General features: G+C 47.7%; 1 protein-coding gene across 2 annotated transcripts in view; it reads left to right on the forward strand.

Moving 5' to 3' along the window:
- Positions 1-225: 225 nt before the first annotated feature.
- cyp2r1 (cytochrome P450, family 2, subfamily R, polypeptide 1) overlaps positions 226-19,284 on the forward strand; it is a 51,863-nt gene continuing 32,804 nt past the window's right edge. The window contains exon 1 of one of the 2 annotated variants that reach the window (XM_072466424.1): positions 226-817. In XM_072466424.1, coding sequence (XP_072322525.1) covers positions 596-817 — 222 coding nt within the window. In that variant the 5' untranslated portion in view covers positions 226-595. The remainder of the gene's footprint in view (positions 818-19,284) is intronic. The other variant, XM_072466425.1, reaches the window with a different exon arrangement.

Genomic DNA, 19,284 nt, shown 5'->3' on the forward strand with positions numbered 1-19,284 from the left:
CCCTGCCGATGCCACCTCGCTTAAATTCCTTGTTGAAGCAGGGGGTTGCTTTTCAATAACCGAAACCAGCTCAAAAGAGGGTCGCATAGTCTGCGACGGGCTGCAATCGATTGAGGCGGTCGCCAAGAAAGTGTGAGTGGGGAAAAGGAGGGCAAATGAGCGCGCTGTCCGCCTGAGGGTCAAATCCGCATGAAGACAACAAGGCCGCCAGTGCAGGCACGATGGGCCAAATGGTTCCGTGCTCGGCGCGATCCCCGCCCTCGACCCAAAGCACTGACGACTCTGAACAAAACTATTGTTTATGGAACATACCTCTTCATTCACCTGAGGAAGGAGCAGCGCTCCGAAAGCTAGTGATGTCGAAACAAACCTGTTGGACTTTAACCTGGTGTTGTAAGACCTCTTACTGTGCTCACCCCAGTCCAACGCCGGCATCTCCACATCAAACTATTGACAACATTCTCGACCAATCTGGGAACAAGGGCGGGATTAATCCAATGGGAGAAGGAATTGGAGCTGGGATTGGCCCGCCGGGAGGCGAGGACAACATGAAAAATGCCTGCCAGTGAGGAGCGGTGGCGGACTGTGTGAGGCAATGTCGGCCTTTGAGGCGATCTCCTTCTCGGGCACCTGTGCGGCCCTGGGCTCTGCCGCCTCCCTCCTCTTGGCTCTGCTCCTGGTCCGCCAGCTCCTGAAGCAGAGGAGACCCCGGGGTTTCCCGCCCGGTCCCACCGCCCTGCCTCTCATCGGGAATCTCCTGTCTCTCATCAATGAGCCGCACGTCTTCCTGAAGAAGCAAAGCGAAATCCATGGGCAGGTACAGAAATGAAACCGTTCGGTTAAAGGGAAAACTGCGCAGTGTCCGACATTCGGTGACAGCCAGGACTCTGCCATCACTAAAAGTTAGTCAACCTCCTCCTCCCTCCTTCCCACAACTAAGGTTCATTTCTCATTTGTGACTTTTAAGTGTTGATCCTGACACTGGGGTGCTTTCACCTGCCGCGGATTTCAGCCGCTGTTGAGGATCGGTTCTATTTTAACCTCATCTAACTGTAAACTGTGGAAAAAACCCAGTAGGGACCTTTGTACTTTACTTGTCCTGCTGGCAGGGATGATCAAGTGTATGGCATCCGTACACTACACTGGGGTAAAAGGAGGTGGGAAAACCTGGGAATTACTAAGAATCTGCATTTATTTAAAGAAAATTATTAACCCCCCCCCCCCCCCACCCCAAAAAAAAGACAATTGAGCACGAAAAGAGACATTAGGAAGGCGCCTCCAGACTTGACCAAAATGTGATCAGTTGAAAAGTTATGTGGAAATATTGACTGGTCCCTCAATCCAATTAAGTATCTGATATGACCAATTTTCCACTGAGCAATGCTGGACAGCTGTTACACACAAGCTTCTTACGGCTTCAGGGTGAAGAATGGGTTACTGTCTCATTTGAATCAACCATCCCATATATGATTGGGTGCTTTGGGCAGATGATAAAATATCACCCATTTTCCATCTCTGTCTACTTCAATACCGGCTTACACCTGGGCAGTGGAGGAAATTCCTGCTGACTTAATCTAATTCTAGTCTCTTGCTCACTCCCCATATAATTGTTAATATTCCTCTCCATTGTATTTTTGAAAGTATGAACGCACTCTGCTTCATTAAAGACTTGTGGCACAATTTCTACATTCTAATTTGCCTCAAGAAATGAAGATTTCTTTCCCAACCCCATTATTCTTTTTGTCATGATGACCTTAAATAGATACCCTTTCATGACCATTTTTCAATGGAAATATCATTGTCTATACTCTCATATGAGGCTCATTTTTCGATTTTTTTTTTTGTGGTATTTTCCAAGTTTAATTATGTCAACTACTCCTGTAAGTGGGGCTGTTTAGCACAGGACTAAATCGCTGGCTTTGAAAGCAGACCAAGGCAGGCCAGCAGCACGGTTCGATTCCTGTAACAGCCTCCCCGAACAGGCGCCGGAATGTGGCGACGAGGGGCTTTTCACAGTAACTTCATTTGAAGCCTACTCGTGACAATAAGCCATTTTCATTTCATTTCAAGTGCTGCAATGATCCAGTGTAGCCCAACGCAAACTGGTCGGAGCAGCATCTAATCTTCTGTTGAGGCACTTTGCAGCCCTCAGTACTCAACATTGAGTTCAACAACTTTAGTCTCTGAACTTTTTCCTCCATCTTAAACCCCCTTTTAAAAAATATCCCAGACACATATTGCCTCAATTCAAACCCCACCCCCCTGCCCCCAACACACCCACATACACACACCGAGCCATCTGCCCCTTTGTTCTTAAAGTTGCTACATCTTGTTGCAATCTCACACAGCTACAGTTTAATATCTTAACACATTTCTCCCTCTTTAATTCTGATGAAGAGCCAAAGGGACTGGAAACACTAACTCTGTTTCTCACCCTACAGGTGCTACCAGACTTGCTGAGTTTTTCCAGCATCCTATGTTCCCGTAAGTGTATATTTGATCCAGTGTATATTTTTCCTGCTCAATATAAAGATAAACAATAGGGTCACAACAGAGAGGGCTTACTCTGTTTCTGCAAGCTTCTCCTCTCCTCAGAATTGTACCAGATAGTCATCCTATACACACATATATATATATATATATATGTAAGATCTCCTAAAAGTGGCATTGGGTCAGGAGGATCCTGCCCACTTCCACACTTTACCCAGCCAGGTTTGCATGCAAGTGGACAACCTTTGCGCTGCTGTTGGATAAGTTATTTAAATATTCAAACACTGGACTTTTCAATTTGACCCTGCATTCTAGCTTTAGCAGCCGAAACACAGGTCCCCCATCTGTGCATCTCTGGGGCCACAAGAGTGGAGAGTGAGTATATTCGCCCCTCCTAAATTTCCTTCCTGTCAGGCTCTACTGCAGCAAGGGGTCTTTTAGCAGTCTTAGTCTGAGATATTGCTGTTCCACATGACAGGGGGAACGGACACAGAGTTCCAGCTGAAAGGAGGTGTTGCCCCAGCACAGGGTGAACAGTGAGCTTTCTCAAGAAGAGAAAAGTAACAGCATCTCAGAAGCTTAAGCTTTCGTGGTGGGTTATTGCAGTTACCTGCAGCCTCCTGGAAAACAAACTTTTTCCAATAGGGTCAGGTGGCCGTCAAAGTTACAATACTCCTGTATTTCATTGCTTCTGACTTCTTCCAGGGATCTACTGGAGATAGCTCCAGGATATCTCAATTTGCTGGCCATAACTGCATTGCCAAGCTCACCAACGCTTTGTTTTCCAATGCTACCAATGATGTGAACTTTTCCATGAGTGAGGACAGTCAGACACAGAGGGCTGTTGGCTTCGCTGATGTGGTTGTATTCTCCCAGGTGCATGGCGACATAACTGTCAGCAAACTATAGCGAAGTTGGACATCTTCCGTATCCCCTCTCTGTCCCTCAGCAGCCGCCAAGCCGGTTTCACAATTTTTAAAAGCACAAGTGAACCACGCCATCAGGAACTCGGCCCATCGAAGGCGGAGAATCGCGGAGGCCCCGGAGAATACTGGGTTGGGCCCGCTAACGATTTGCAAATGGAGTCTACTGTAAGTGCATTACGGAAAGCATTGACACCACTGTCGAGGTGCTGGAGCATTGTGATTTGGCGTCAAATTGGCGTCTGCCACGATTTCGGGGTGAGAACCGATTCTCCATCCAATCGCCTTTCTCGATTTCAGCGTCGGCTAACAGAGAATCCCGCCCCAGATCTTTGTTTCTGCTTTGGACCTCCAATGTATTGGAAAGGTTGTGGAAGGTGTAGTGGCTACTCCGTACCTAGTGACGTTGTGAGTCTTTCACTGTCCCCTCATTGCAGTATTTTATGGGTCAATCTTTGCCGCTGCAAAATTGATTTTACCTCCATCGTTCGCCTCGCTTGGGCCAACAATCTGTGGCCACAATTTTGCAGACTGTGTTACCTAAGCTCTTGCCACCATCCTTTGGTGCTGCAGCCGAACTTTGTGAGGTTTCACTAAAACCATGCAGTCTTGGCTTACCGAACCTTGATGACGCTTTGCTTCCCTTTGGATGTACTTGAGATATTCGTTCTGGCTTAACTTGAACCTTTTATTACCAACTATTTACAAAGGCCTCCTCGTAAGCATATGATATACAGGAGCCAGACTGTTCTGCTGCTAGCTGTCTCGGAGCATCTCGATCATATGACTACTGATTTCACAATTACATCACTAATATCATGGTTTCATTAACACATTCGTTATGCCATTGCTCTACAGTAGAAATTTCAAAATTACCTTCACCTGATCCCTCCCCTTTAGTTTGAAGCCATTCAGGTGAAGGTAATTTTGAAATCTAAAGAGGGAGGTTGAGGTCATAGCGCTGTGTGATGATTTGGGTAAGAGCATTCAAAGTCGGAGAGGAAAGGACGGAAAATGTAATGGTCACATTATATCAACGAATATGATCCATGAAAAGACCGATGTTCAAAAAGAAAGTTCTTTATCTGAAAGCACAAAAGGATTTGTGATAAGATAGATGAACAAGTGACACAAATAGAGATAAATGGGTTTGATTGAATCACCATTACAGGGACATGCTTGTGAGGTGATTAAGTTTGGGGAATACATTTTTCAAGAGGCTTTAATGTTTCAAAAAGACAGGCAAACTGGAAAAGGAGGACGAGTAGCCCTGGAAATAAAGGATGATGGGGACAATAATAAGAAAGGACCTTGGCTAAGAAAGTTAGGAGGTAGAATCTGTACAAGTGAATATTGGGAATGTAAGAGGTCAGAAAACACCGGTAAGAGGAGTTTACCTGCATTGGGACCAGGGAGAGGAGGGAGGTTCTCTTCCCGGAGGATGGCAGGAGAAGGAACCCCTGCCACATCGTGAAGGCCTGGACGGAGATAGCTGGTATGATCAGCAGAAGGAGTGTGGTTCACAGAGACTGGATCCAATGCAGAATGAGGTTCAATTACCGCACTCACTCTGACAAGTTGGGTGCAATTCCCAACCCTCAGGACAAGCCTCTGGATATTCACCCTCCTGATCTTGGGAGGAGTGCCCACGAATCCTACTGACCCATCAGAATGACTCCGAGCCTGAGTGCTGCTGAGAACCTGCCAGCACTGAAACATGCAGTGTCTAATGAATCGAAGCACCTGGCAATGGTCAATGGAGGCCGATAGTGCCTTATCTACTTCTCTTTTGTCCTTGCAAAGGAAACAAGTTCATAATGCTCAGAACCCAGATGGGAAGAAGTAACTTAGGAAGATAGGAAATAGAAGCAGGAGAAGGCCATTTGGCCCCTTGAGTCTGCTCCGCCATTCAACTAGATCATGGCTGATCTCCTGCCTCAGGAGCTCCATACCTGCACATCATCACCACCCTGGCGGAAGGGATAATGGACATTTCCAGGGTTGCTGACAGCTAGGAAGTCAGACAATGTAAAATGGGTATCCTGGTGGAAATAGGGAATACAAAATGGAAAGTGTACATTCATCCAATAGCACACTGTCCAACAGAATGTTGAACACTGAGTTACATTGGATAGCCTCGGTGCTGCAGAGGCTTCTGGTCTCCAAGGCTAGTTCTAATGTTCTCTTCCTCTGTCTCCCACAGGTCGCAGTGTCCAGGAGCAATGACCAACCCATCACCGGGTCAAGAGCAGACTTCAGAACAGGCACCATCATACCTTACAAGCACATCCTTCAGCAGTGTAATAACAATCAACTCAGTGGGTCCTCACACGCATTAGATAGTGTGGCGTTTGATGATAAATACAGGACGTGCAAGTGATAGAGGCATTTCTGGGCAGACCCCTCCAAGGATGGATGATAGACTCAACCCTACTCAACTGAGCGAAGACCAAGGGCCACAGGAGTCACAGAAAAGGAAGCCCAGATGTCCGAGTTTCCTGAGGCAGCACAGGATCACGGGTTGAGAATGGAGGAGTCATCCAGCTCATGTGTACCACATTGGCCAGAATATTAAGTACACAAGCTCCTCCAATCAGAGAGCGGCCAAACTCATAGAGCGGCACATCTAGCAGCACTCAGAGTGCATGCAGGAACTGTGTGCTGATGTACAGAGGATGCATGTCACACTGGTTTGGACCAGACAGTGGCGCTAATGGCACAGGGATGCCTTGAGGGGATGCCAATTAATCCCAAGCTGGTGCTCCCCTCTAGCCAACCACTGAGTCAGTCACCAAGGAGGATGAGGATACCGCTCCTCAACGGATGTCATACCCATTGGTCTCCTGGGCTCCTCTGACTGATGGAGCATCTATGCTGCAGGGCCCAGTGACTGAGGTTTCTCCTGCAGTGAGGTAGAAGCAGGGGCCAATGGAGTTGCCTCAATGGGAACTTCCATGAGGAGGATGACCAGTATGTCCATCTCTGCCTCGAGCAGAGACAAGTGTGAGGCCACAGGAGGATGCCATGGAAATGTGTTCAGGAGCAGGGGCCACCATGTCAGGGAGAGTACTGAGGTTGTCACTGGAGTGCCATCTTTCTGCAACTGTGCGCTGTTTTAATGAGAACCGTGTAACTATTGACACATGAAACCAGACATGAAAGCATCCTTCTATTAATGGTGGTATATATAAAGAGGTACAAAGCGGTGAAGGCAAGGAAGTGAAACCTCATTGGCAGTAAGAATTTACACGTCCCAGGTTGTATCTACAATGGAAGTGCTGTCATATGTATCTCAGAGTGAGATCCAGGCAGTGTTGTTACCCCGGTGTGTGGAGCTCACTTAAAACAAGTCGGATGATCTCTGATCTTAATGGCATCCTGACGAAATCCTCGATCCCTGCACTAAGCCTGGCCACCACCCTGTGCAGGTGCATCATGTCAATATTCTGTATCTTCTACCAATTCTTGATACTCCTCTTCCCCATCTTGCTCCTCCTCTTCTTCCGAGGGGAGCTGTATTCATCTAGCACTTCACTGTCTTCAAGGCCGATACCTGTCTGAAGGACCACGTAATGGAAAGTGCACCAGACCACCACAATATCGGAGATCCTTGTAAGAGGGGATTGCAGGGTGCCACCCGACTGATCCAGGCACTAGAATCACATTTTCAGATTCTCAATGGCCTGCTGTATTGTTACCTTAGTGACCCAATGGCCTCAGTTGCCATACCATTGTGTCTCTGGCTCTCCTGGAGGTGAGTACCATACATTAGTATCCTTTGTGCCCTAGAATCCGAGTTTGAGGGAGAGGGGGGTGGAGGGGGGGGGGTGTAGAATAAAGATCTGTGGCCTGGGCAACTGGAACTGCCAGGGAAGCAAGTGCACACATGCAGGAGGTTCTTGTTGTGGTTGAACATTGAGGGAGTGGAAGACCTTCCAGTTGATGATTTTGACTAGCCGGACATTGGATGCCTTGAAGACTACATGGGTTCAATTGATGATGCCCTGCACCTGGCAGAATCCAGTGATAGTGGTGAAACCCAATGTACTCTGTGTCTTCAGAGTCTTGGCTGCCATGAACAGTCCATCCAGGCTTCAGTGACATGAGGGATGTTGTGGTGTTCTGTGGTTTGCAAGGTAACAATAAGGTTTACAGCTGATCCTTGGAAGGAGCCAACAGTGAAGAAGTTAAAGACCACAGTGATTTCAATGACTACTGACAAGGCATAACAAGCAGTGTAGTGAGTCATGAGGTCCTCAGCAATGAGGCCAGAGATTTCTGGGACCATCTACCTGGAGATTTGCAGTCTCCTGTAGCACTGGTTCTCCGTCAACTCAAGTTAGCTCCTTCTTTGCTGATAGATAATATGATAGAATTCTTCATCAAGATGGAGTAACGTAATTGATTCTGAGACTAGGGTCATGAATTTAAATACAGGAAACTACAATGATATGAGGCATGAGTTTGTTATGATGGATTGGGGAACGTTACTTAAAGGGATGACAGTGGATAGGCAATGGCAAACATTCAAAGAATGCATGGGTGAACTGCAACAATTGTTCATTCCCATCTGGCCCAAAAATAAAACCAGGAAAGGTGGCCAAACCATGGCTTACAAGGGAAATTAGAGATACTATTATATCCAAGGAAGAGGCATACAAATTGGCCAAGAAAACAGCAGACCTGAAGATTGGGAGCAATTTAGAATTCAGCAAAGGAGAACAAATGGATTGTTTAAGAAGGAGAAAATTGATTACGAGAGTAAGCTTGCAGGAAAAGCTTCTATCGGTATGTGAAGAGAAAAATATTGGTGCAGACAAATTACCGATGAGTCCCTTACACTCAGAAACAGGCAAATTTATAATTGGGGACAAAGGAATGGCTGAACAACTTTGGTTCTGTCTTCATAAAGGAAGGCACAAATTAAAAACACAAATGTTGGGAGCACAGGGTTTAGCGAGAGGGAGGAACTGAAGGAAATCAGTATTAGTACGGAAATGGTGTTGGGGAAATTGATGGGTTTAAAGGCTGATAAATCCCCAGGGCCTGATAATCTGCCAGAGTACTTAAGGAAGTGGCCCGAGAAATAGCGGCTGCATTGCTGTTCATCTTCCAAGATTCAATAGACTCTACAGATTGGAGGGTAGCTAATTTAACCCTACTATTTAAAAGGTAGGTAGAGAGAAAACAGGGAGTTATAGACCAGTCAGCCTGATGTCAATAGTGGGGGAAATGTCCATTATAACAATTTTGAAAGCACAGCACTTGGAAAACAGTGGCAGGATTGAACAGAGACAGCATGAATTTACGAATAGAAATAATGTTGACAAATCTACTGGAATTCTTTAAGGATGTAACTAGTAGATTTGACGAGAGGGAGCCAGTGGATGTAGCTTATTTGGACTTTCAAAATGCTTTGAAATGTCCCACAAAAGAGATTAGCATGTAAAATTAAAGTGCAAGGGATTGGGGGCAGGGTATTGGGATAGATAGAAAACTGTTTGGCAGACCGGAAACAAAAAGTATGATAAAAGTGGTCTTTTTCCAAATGGCAGAGAATTACGAATGGGGTAGCGCAGGGATCAGTGCTAGGACCCCAACTATTCACAATATATATGAATGATTAAATGAGGTAACAAAATGTAATATCTTCAAATTTGCAGATGACACAAAGCTGGGTGGGAAGGTGAGCTGCGAGGAGGACGCAGAGATCCTTCAGGGTGATTTGGATAAGCTGAGTGAGTGGGCAAATACATGGTAGATGCAGTATAATGTAGGTAAATGTGAGGTTATACACTTTTGTAGCCCTGCCAAGGCCACACCTACCTTTATTTCCCACACGGAGGGGTTCGTCAGTGCAGGAAGCGATTGGAGCACCATTTTTACCAATCTCTCGATTCTTCCAACGCGACCTACAGATTACTCCAATCCCTCAACTTGCTTGATGGGGGGGCCCTCATGCCCCTGCACCCCATCGCATAAGGGCTGGGCACCCCCAGGTCCTAACCCCGTCATGGGCAAAATGTCACCTTAGCATTACCAGCCTGGCACTCTGGCAGTGCCCCTGCCAGTGCCACCTGGGCAGTGCCAAAGTGCTCGGGTGGCATCAGCACTGCCAGGGTACCACTGTGCCCAGAGACCAACCATCTGGGGGCCTCAAATCACCTGGGAAACACTCCCAAATGCTGTTTTGCCTGCTGCCTGTTTGTGGAGACCAGTGCTAGGGTTTCCTCGGTGAGGCAATTCGTTCCTGAGGCTGGTTAACTCTGGCGGAGGTGACTTTCAGTGGCGACCATGGAATGGTCATACATTTAGTGGCCCCCGTTCGCGGTGGAATGTTTTGGGTCCTTTCCCACTCGATTTAAGGGGTGTTTGCTGTTGTGAGGTTCATGAGCACTGAGGAATTGAAGTATTCCATTGGCGGTTCCGGTTTATGGTGGTTTGAGAGGTCGAGGGTGAAGGAGTTTTTGTATTTCTCACACGTGTACCGGGTGTACTCCCGACCATCTTGTCTCATTTGGGGAATCGTCCTGTGAGAGCTTTCAGATGGGGTTGTCTCGCTTCCACAGTCACCATAGTGCTTGGAGAAGGGGGAGCTTGTGATCCCAAATGTGACCTCTGTGACGCCATTGGGAAGCCCTGTTTTAAATACTGAACTTTCATCGACAGAGTTCGGGTGGTCACCGCACCTGCCCTTTGTGATTGGCCAGGAGAGCCAGAAGCTGGATACTAAATACTGCAGCACTTCCTTCAATTAACAATGGATTCCCAACCTGCTACCAGCCTGCCCGCCATGTGTGGGCCCATTCGATTAAGATTCCACCCTTTATCTTTACCATGAATGGAATTTTAATTCTTCGATTTGTGGCAACAGTTAAAATGGAAAAGCTCCATTTCCCACTATTTCCGACTTTTAATGCGACTGCTTGGGTGCAATAGTTGAGGCTCCTGACAAACATGCCATGAATAAATGCAGATCAGATTCCAATGTTGTACATGGGAACTCAATGACATTTTAATTCACTCTTGAGCTGTGCACCCACCTAGGTGACGATTTAGGGCCACTGAGGCCACCCATAGTAACACTTCCCTTAGAGGGGCGAGGAGAAGCAGGACTGTTGTGTCAGGCCTGACGAGGAAAGTTCAGGTTGTTGCTGCCCTGGGCTTCTCCTTCTCTCCTGGCCATCTGTGAAACCCTCTTAACACCCTTCCCTTCCTCCTTTCGCACTACCCACATGCCAGGGTGCACCGTGTTGCTGGTAACCTTCTCTGGATGTTTGTGATTGGTCTCTAGGCTGCCTGATCTCCATCCCTTTCCACTGGCCAGCTGCCACATTCCACCCAAGATTTACAAGCAATTGACCAGAGAAAGTCGCGTAGAGTTGCCAACTCTGATTAATCCGTTGCTGGCGATTTTAACACATGACTTGAGCACACACTCCAACCATTAGCCGGCCAATACACCGTCCTTGTGATGTACTGCCTTCCATTTGGAAAGCAAGAAGACTCGATACCCGATTGGATAATGTTTCACGATCAGCCAAACAGCCTTTATTTTCCCATTTTCAATACTTTTACATCTCGTAAAGAGAAATGTTCAAAGAAAATGACAAAATAGAGCAATCTTTTTAAAGTCCCAATGGTTATTTCTCCGGGGTTACACACAGCAGCATTCTGCAGATTGATCTTCCCTTCCTGGAGACTCCAGACCAATCCTGGAGGGTTGGCAGCTCTACATTCAACCGAGACCTGACAGTTAAGATGTTTCAGGACTGGTACTACTGGGCCGCCAATGCGACGATGGTGCGCAAGTGGGTGATGGAGGGGGCTGCATGGAAGAGGCTGGAGACGGCGTCCTGTGTGGGTACGAATCTGGGGGCGCTGGCAACGGCGCCGCTGCCGCTCCCTCCAAGGAGGTATACCACGAGCCCGGTGGTGGTGGCGGCCCTCAAAATTTGGGGGCAGTGGAGGCAGCATAGGGGGGAAGTTGGGGCCTCGGCGTGGACCCCATTACGAGGGAACCACCGGTTCACCCCGGAAGAACAGGTGGAGGGTTTTCGGGGTGGCACAGGGCAGGGATACGAAAGTTAGGGGACCTGTTTGTGGACGGGAAGTTCGCGAGCTTGGGTGAGCTGGAGGAGAAGTATGGGCTCCCCCCGGGGAACACCTTCAGGTACTTACAGGTAAGGGCGTTTGCCAGACGGCAGGTGGTGGAATTCCCGCAGCTACTGCCACACACAGTACAGGACAGGGTGCTCTCGGAGGGGTGGGTGGGAGTGGGGAAGATCTTGGAAACTTACCAGGTGATGCAGGAGGAGGAGGAGGCCTCGGTGGTGGAGTTGAAAGGTAAGTGGGAGGAGGAGTTGGGAGAGGAGATCGAAGAGGGGACGTGGGCAGATGCCCTAGGGAGGGTGAATTCTTCCTCTTCATGCGCGAGGCTCAGCCTCATACAGTTTAAGGTGCTGCACAGGGCACACATGACCGGGACAAGGATGAGCCAGTTCTTTGGGGGTGAGGACAGGTGTGTTAGGTGCTCAGGGAGCCCAGCAAATCACACCCATATGTTCTGGGCATGCCCAGCGCTGGAGGAATTTTGGAAGGGCGTAGCGAGGACGGTGTCGAGGGTGGTAGGATCCAGAGTCAAACCGGGCTGGGGGCTCGCAATATTTGGGGTGGCAGAGGAGCCGGGAGTGCAGGAGGCGAAAGAGGCCGGAATTCTGGCCTTTGCGTCCCTGGTAGCCCGGCGAAGGATTCTCCTTCAGTGGAAAGATGCGAGGCCCCCAAGCGTGGAATCCTGGATCAGCGATATGGCAGGGTTCATTAAATTGGAGAGGGTGAAATTCGCTTTGAGAGGGTCGGTACAAGGGTTCTTTAGGCGGTGGCAACCGTTCTTAGACTTTCTGGCAGAATGATAGACATTGGTCAATGGCAGCAGCAGCTCCCGGGGGGGGGGGTTTACTTTATTTTTGTTTATGTTATTTACACTGGAGGGTCTGAGGGGGTGTATACACCTGTTGTGCTAAGTCGGGGTGTTAATGTTAATTTATTATTTATGTACGGGGGGGAGGGGTTTCGGGGGTTGCTTTTTTAGATTGTGTTTTGTACTTAACCCTGTTGGGTTCTTTTTTCTTTCTCATTTTGTTATTGATATTTTATGAAAACCGTTACTAAAAATTATTTTAAAAAAAAATTTTTTTTTTTTTAAAAAGATGTTTCAGGCCTACGACTAAGGCCAAGTGGATTGCCATCCACTTTTTGCAAGATTCAAAATCTGTTCTAAAGAATTTATGCAGAAATGCACGAACTTTAGTCGCATTTTTACAGGCTGCCGTCTCCAATAGTGGATACTGACTCACTGAATTCCTTTGAGTGAGAGCTGGAGCTGTTTCTGGCTGAGAGAGGAAGGTGCCTTCTAGAATGATCAGGGATGGGGTGACATCCAGGACAAGTCTCTATCTCCTAGGTGCCTCATAGTGGTGTGGGAAAGGCTGGATGGGACAGAGAGTCTTCTCTTGTTCTTCATTATTTATATTCCAACTGACACCAAGTCCCATTTACCTATCAATCTCCTGTGCTCACTGACCTACAATGGCAACACCTCCATTTTAAAATTCCCCTCCTTGTGTTCAAATCCCTTGATGGCCTCACTCGTCCCTATCATGGTAACACAGTGGTTAGCAATGTTGCTTCACAGCTCCAGGGCCCCAGGTTCAATTCCTGGCTTGGGTCACTGTCTGTGCGGAGTCTGCACGTTCTCAGTGTCTGCGTGGGTTTCCTCCGGGTGCACCGGTGTCCTCCCACAGTCCCAAAAGACATGCTTGATAGGTGAATTGGACATTCTGAATTCTCCCTCTATGTACCCTCCCTCTGTGTACCCTAACAGGTGCCGGAATGTAGCAACTAGGGCTTTTCACAGTGACTTCATTGCAATGATAATGTAAGCCTACTTGTGACAATAATAAAGATTATTATTATTAAACTGTCTTTCTCAATGGCACTAAACTTTAGAATAATTTGTTGACTCCAAAACTCAAATAGTGACAGCAAATATTATGACAGACATCAAATAAAATTCTATTAAGGGAGGCTTCTGACCTCCAAGATTCCCATTCCAGAGGACTCCTGGCAATTAATGACACTGTCTCCCTTCTATAAAATGTCAAAAGCAGTTATTAATCAAAGCTACTAATCTATGCTTGCGTCTGTTTTTTGACTTTGCTGAGGTGGCTTGGACCACCCCAGCATTATTGAATTAAAAATAGTAGATATGTCAACTTTCATAATTATGTTAGATCAAGCAGCCATTTATCGATGTAGAATGTAGGCATGTTTTACAAGAGCAAAGCTGTCTTAATTGAATGTCTTGTATTGATCGAACACTTCAGAACACTATTCATAGAATTGTAAAATGAGACCTCGTAGAAGGAGGCCATTTGGCCCGTGGTACGCAGGCCAGCTCTTTGACGGAACTACTCAATTAATCCCACACCCCAGCACTTGCCCACAACCCCTTTTAAATATTTTCGTTTCAGTGTTTATCTCATTCTCCTCTGAATGTGACGACTGAATCTGCTCCATCCCCATTTCAGGCAGAGAGTTTCAAATCACAACACTCGCTGTCTTAAAAAGAGGTTTCCTTGTGTCGACACTGGTTCTTTTGCCGAACATCTTCAATTTGTGTCCTCTAATTTCTGACTGTTCAGCTCCTGGGAACAGTTTTCACCTCAGTTACTCTCTCAAAGCCAATCGTTATTTTGAATGCCTTTAGCAATTTTCTTTGCTTTAAGAGAACAACATCAGCTTCCTTCAGTTTCTCCAAAGAACTGAAATTGCTTATCAATCCTCCTTCCCACCCACCCCAGGTTTCAAACCAGTAAAACTCTCCTGTAGCTTTAACCATCCTTCTTAAAATGCGGTTTCTGGAGATGAACACAGTATTCCAGCTGACACCAGTCAGTGTTTTTAAAAAATATACATTTAGCATAACTTCCTTGCTTTTATTCTCTGCTAATAAAGCCAAGGATCCCATGTGTTGTTTTTCTCATGGCCTTCTCAACATATTCTACCACCTATGAACTTCTGTGTACATATACACCCAGGTCTTCCTCTCTATCCCTGCACTATCTTTATGGTGGTTTATATTGCCGTTCCTCATTGCACCTACTTAAATGTGTCACTTTTTTGCACTTCTCTGATGAATTTCACCTGCTATGTATCTGTCCATTTTACTTTCCATGCCTTCCTGAAGTCTGTTGCTATTCTCCTCATTCGAAATTTACGACTTTTGGATCATGTACAAGGTTTCAAATTATGCCCTTGGTGTTGGGTGGGGTTACTGGGTTATGGGGATAGGTTGGAGGTGTGGGCTTGGGTAGGGTGCTCTTTCCAAGAGCTGGTGCATACTCGATGGGCCGAATGGCCTCCTTCTGCACTGTAACTTCTATGATTCTATGCCCTGTATTCCAAAGTCCATGTCATATACTTCCCGCTGGTCTGAAGAACAACTGTCCACCACTATTTTCCTTTCTGTCCCTGGGCCAATTTTTGTACCCATGCTGCCACTGCCTCTTTAATCTCATGCTCCTCAGTTTTTTAACAATTCTAGACATTGTCAGCTGCCCCTCCATTCGAAGATGATGTCTACTCAGAGTTACATTTCTGCCATGGGTCTCCGTGTGGTGGAAGAGGCCAATTCCCAACCCACAGTTCACTGAGCACAGAATGTTGTTGGGCTCCATGTTGAGGTAGTGGCACCTAGAATGCGGAACGTTCTTCCTTTTGCCTTCCTTCGCTGCCTCCTCATTAAGCCATTGTAATTCAAAGCATGATGCAACTTTGGGCAGGTTGTCACCATTTTGAACCATTGGTGACAAATTCCTCCCAGTCATTAATGTCAATGTTTCCGGGAGAGCATCCAGGAGAGCTTCACAGCATCTTCAAAGCATTTTATTTGTCCTTCCTTGGGGCATAGGAACATAAGAGCAGGAGGAGACCTTTCAGCCCATTGAGCCTGCTCTGGCATTCATTACAACCATGACTGATCATTCATTTCAATGCCTTTTCCCCCACACTATTTCTTTACATCATTGGTATTTAGAAATCTGTCAATCTCCGCTTTAAACATACTCAATGACTGAGCTTCGACTTCTTTAATATTAATAATCTTTCTTGTCACAAGCAGGCTTACATTAACGCTGCAATGAAGTTACTGTGAAAAGCCCCTCGTCACCACATTCCGGCGCCTGTTCGGGCACATTGAGGGAGAATTCAGAATGTCCAAATTACCTAACAGCACGTCTTTCGGGACTTGTGGGAGGAAACCGGAGCACCCGGAGGAAACCCACGCAGACACAGACAGTGACCCAACTTGGGACCCTGGAGCTGTGAAGCAACAGTGCTGCTGTGCCCCCCCACCCCCCCCCCCCCCCCCCCCCCCCCCCCCTGGAGCAGACAATTCCGTAGATTCACATCGCAATGAGTTAAAAGATTTCTCCTCATCTCAGTCCTAAGTGGCTTCCCCCTTATTTTGAAATTGTGTTGCTGGTTCTGGACTCCCAAATCAAGGGCAACATCTTACCTGCAGCTACCTGTCTATCCCCTTAAATGAAATGAAATGAAAATCGCTTATTGTCACAAGTAGGCTTCAAATGAAGTTACTGTGAAAAGTCCCTATACTTTGCAGTTTTCAGTTAGATCGGGCGGGTTTCTCCAGGAATCGGCGGGGCGGGCAGAAATGGCGCAGTGGAGTGGCGGGAACCACTCCAGCGTCAGGCCGCCAGAAAGGTGCAGAATCCTCCGCGCCTTCAGGGGCTAGGCCGGCGCCCGAGCAGTTTGCGCCCCGCCAGCCGGCGTGGAAGGCCTTTGGCGCCACGCCAGCCGGGGCCAAAGGGACTCCGCCGCCCAGCGTTGGTCCACGCATGCGCGGGAGCGTCAGCATCTGCTGACATCATCCCCGCACATGCGCACATGGAGTCACTTCCACACCGGGAATGGCGGATGACCACAGCCTCCGGTGCGGAAGGAATAGAGTGCCCCCATGGCACAGGCCCGCCCGCGGATCGGTGGGCCCCGACTGCGGGCCAGGCCACCGTGTGGGGCACATCCCGGGGCCATTTCCCCCCGCGATCCCCCAATAACCCCGGAGGCCGCACGCGCCGCCAGGTCCCGCCGGTAAGGGACCAACTCCAATTTACGCCGGCGGAACTGGCTACAGGCGGGCGGGACTTTGGTCCGTCACGGGCCGGAGAATTTGGGCGGCCCCGGAGCCCATTGAGTCGCGCCGGACCCTGCCATCCTCCGAGGCGGGCGGGGCGACTCACGCCAAGCCGGTTTATGGAGGGTGGGGGAATTCGGACGTCGGCGGGGGTGGGATTCACGCCGACCCCCGGCGATTCTCCGACCCGGCGGGGGGCCGGAAAATCCTGCCCATCATCTCTCATTCTTTGAAAATCTAGAGAAGACAGGGCAGTTTCCCCAATCTCTCTCCATAAGACAGTCCTGCCATCCTGGGAACACCAAGCGCACCATAGCAGCAGAGTGTATCATCTTGTAGATGAATGCAGTGAAGAGTTCCCAGTGTTGTTCTTGCCATTTTTCTGGTAACAAAGACAATGTAACTGGTTACTCAGGAAGGTTTGAAGCCACACTGTGTCCCTAGGAGGATTTCCTCAGCCACATGAAGCAGGCAATTCAGGGAACGTGGACTTTCCTGCATGTGGGCATGAGGGAAATACCTCAATCATTTCCACAGCTTGATTAACCTCCTTTCTTGAAGATAGTTACAAGTGTCCCACTCCTGAAGTTGGTGTGAGCGGGTTTGGTGGGCTGGGGTTGGCGGGCCAGGGAGGGGAAGTGGGGTATTCTTTGTCATCCAAGTCTGTAGGATGAGTGCATAGGGTCGCAATGTAATCAAAAGCCCACTTGCTTAAATACCTCAGTTGGAATACCATCGGGGCTGCAACTTTATTGATGGTAGTTCACCAATGGATTCTGCCAAAGGACTGAGGTATAGCCTGGAGAATATTTCCTGTCTCTGTGGATTCACAGTGGAGGAATTTGGTGGTTTCAAAAGTGGTTAGCATTTTGTTGGGTCTTTCGAGTTTTCTCTTCTGATCACAGGTTTTCTAGTACTCTTTGGGAGGGTTTAAACTAATTTGGCAGGGGAATGGGAACCGGACTTGTCGTCCTGCAACTAAGGTAGCCGATGTTCAGGACGTCAAAGCGTGAAGTGAGGCAGTGGGGAAGGGAACACTGACAAAGGAGAGTACTTGCAGGCACAGAGATGGGTTGAAGTGTGTATACTTCAACGCAAGAAGCATCAGGAATAAGGTGGGTGAACGTAAGGCATGGATCCGTACTTGGGACTACGATGTGGTGGCCGTCACGGAGACATGGATAGAAGAGGGGCAGAAATGGTTGCTGGTTATAGATGTTTCAATAAGATTAGGGAGGGTGGTAAAAGAGGTGGGGGGGTGGCATTGTTAATTAGAGATAGTATAACAGCTGCAGAAAGGCAGTTCGAGGATGATCTGCCTACTGAGGTAGTATGGGTTGAAGTCAGAAATAGGAAAGGAGCAGTCACCTTGTTGGGAGTTTTCTATAGGCCCCCCAATAGCAGCAGAGATGTGGAGGAACAGATTGGGAAACAGATTTTGGAAAGGTGCAGAAGTCACAGGGTAGTAGTCATGGGTGACTTCAACTTCCCAAATATTAAGTGGAAACTCTTTAGATCAAATAGTTTGGATGGGGTGGTGTTTGTGCAGTGTGTCCAGGAAGCTTTTCTAACACAGTATGTAGATTGTCCGACCAGAGGGGAGGTCATATTGGATTTGGTACTTGGTAATGAACCAGGACAAGTGATAGATTTGTTAGTGGGGGAGCATTTTGGAGATAGTGACCACAATTCTGTGACTTTCACTTTAGTAATGGAGAGGGATAAGTGCGTGCAACAGGGCAAGGTTTACAATTGGGGGAAGGGTAAGTACGATGCTGTCAGACAAGAACTGAAGTGCATAAGTCGGGAACATAGGCTGTCAGGGAAGGACACAATTGAAATGTGGAACTTGTTCAAGGAACAGATACTAGGTGTCCTTGATATGTATGTCCCTGTCAGGCAGGGAAGAGATGGTCAAGTGAGGGAACCATGGTTGACAAGCGAGATTGAATGTCTTGTTAAGGGGAAGAAGGAGACTTATGTAAGGCTGAGGAAACAAGGTTCAGACAGGGCGCTGGAGGGATACAAGATAGCCAGGAGGAAACTGAAGAAAGGGATTAGGAGAGCTAAGAGAGGGCATGAAAAGTCTTTGGCGGGTAGGATCAAGGAAAACCCCAAGGCCTTTTACACATATGTGAGCAATATGAGAATGACTAGAGTGAGGGTGGCTCCGATCAAGGACAGTAGCGGGTGATTGTGTATTGAGTCTGAAGAGATAGGAGAGGTCTTGAATGAGTACTTACGAATGAGAGGGGCCACATTGTTGGAGAGCTCAGTGTGAAACAGACTGGTAAGCTTGAGGAGATACTTGTTAGGAAGGAAGATGTGTTGGGCATTTTGAAAAATTTGAGGATAGACAAGTCCCCCGGGCCTGACGGGATATATCCAAGGATTCTATGGGAAGCAAGAGATGAAATTGCAGAGCCATTGGCAATGATCTTTTCGTCATCACTGTCAACAGGGGTGGTACCAGGGGATTGGAGAGTGGCGAATGTCGTGCCCCTGTTCAAAAAAGGGAATAGAAATAACCCTGGGAATTACAGGCCAGTTAGTCTTACTTAGGTGGTAGGCAAAGTAATGGAAAGGGTACTGAGGGATAGGATTTCTGAGCATCTGGAAAGACACTGCTCGATTAGGGATAGTCAGCACGGATTTGTG

Source organism: Scyliorhinus torazame, chromosome 10, assembly GCF_047496885.1.
Source record: "Scyliorhinus torazame isolate Kashiwa2021f chromosome 10, sScyTor2.1, whole genome shotgun sequence".
Taxonomy (NCBI): domain Eukaryota; kingdom Metazoa; phylum Chordata; class Chondrichthyes; order Carcharhiniformes; family Scyliorhinidae; genus Scyliorhinus; species Scyliorhinus torazame.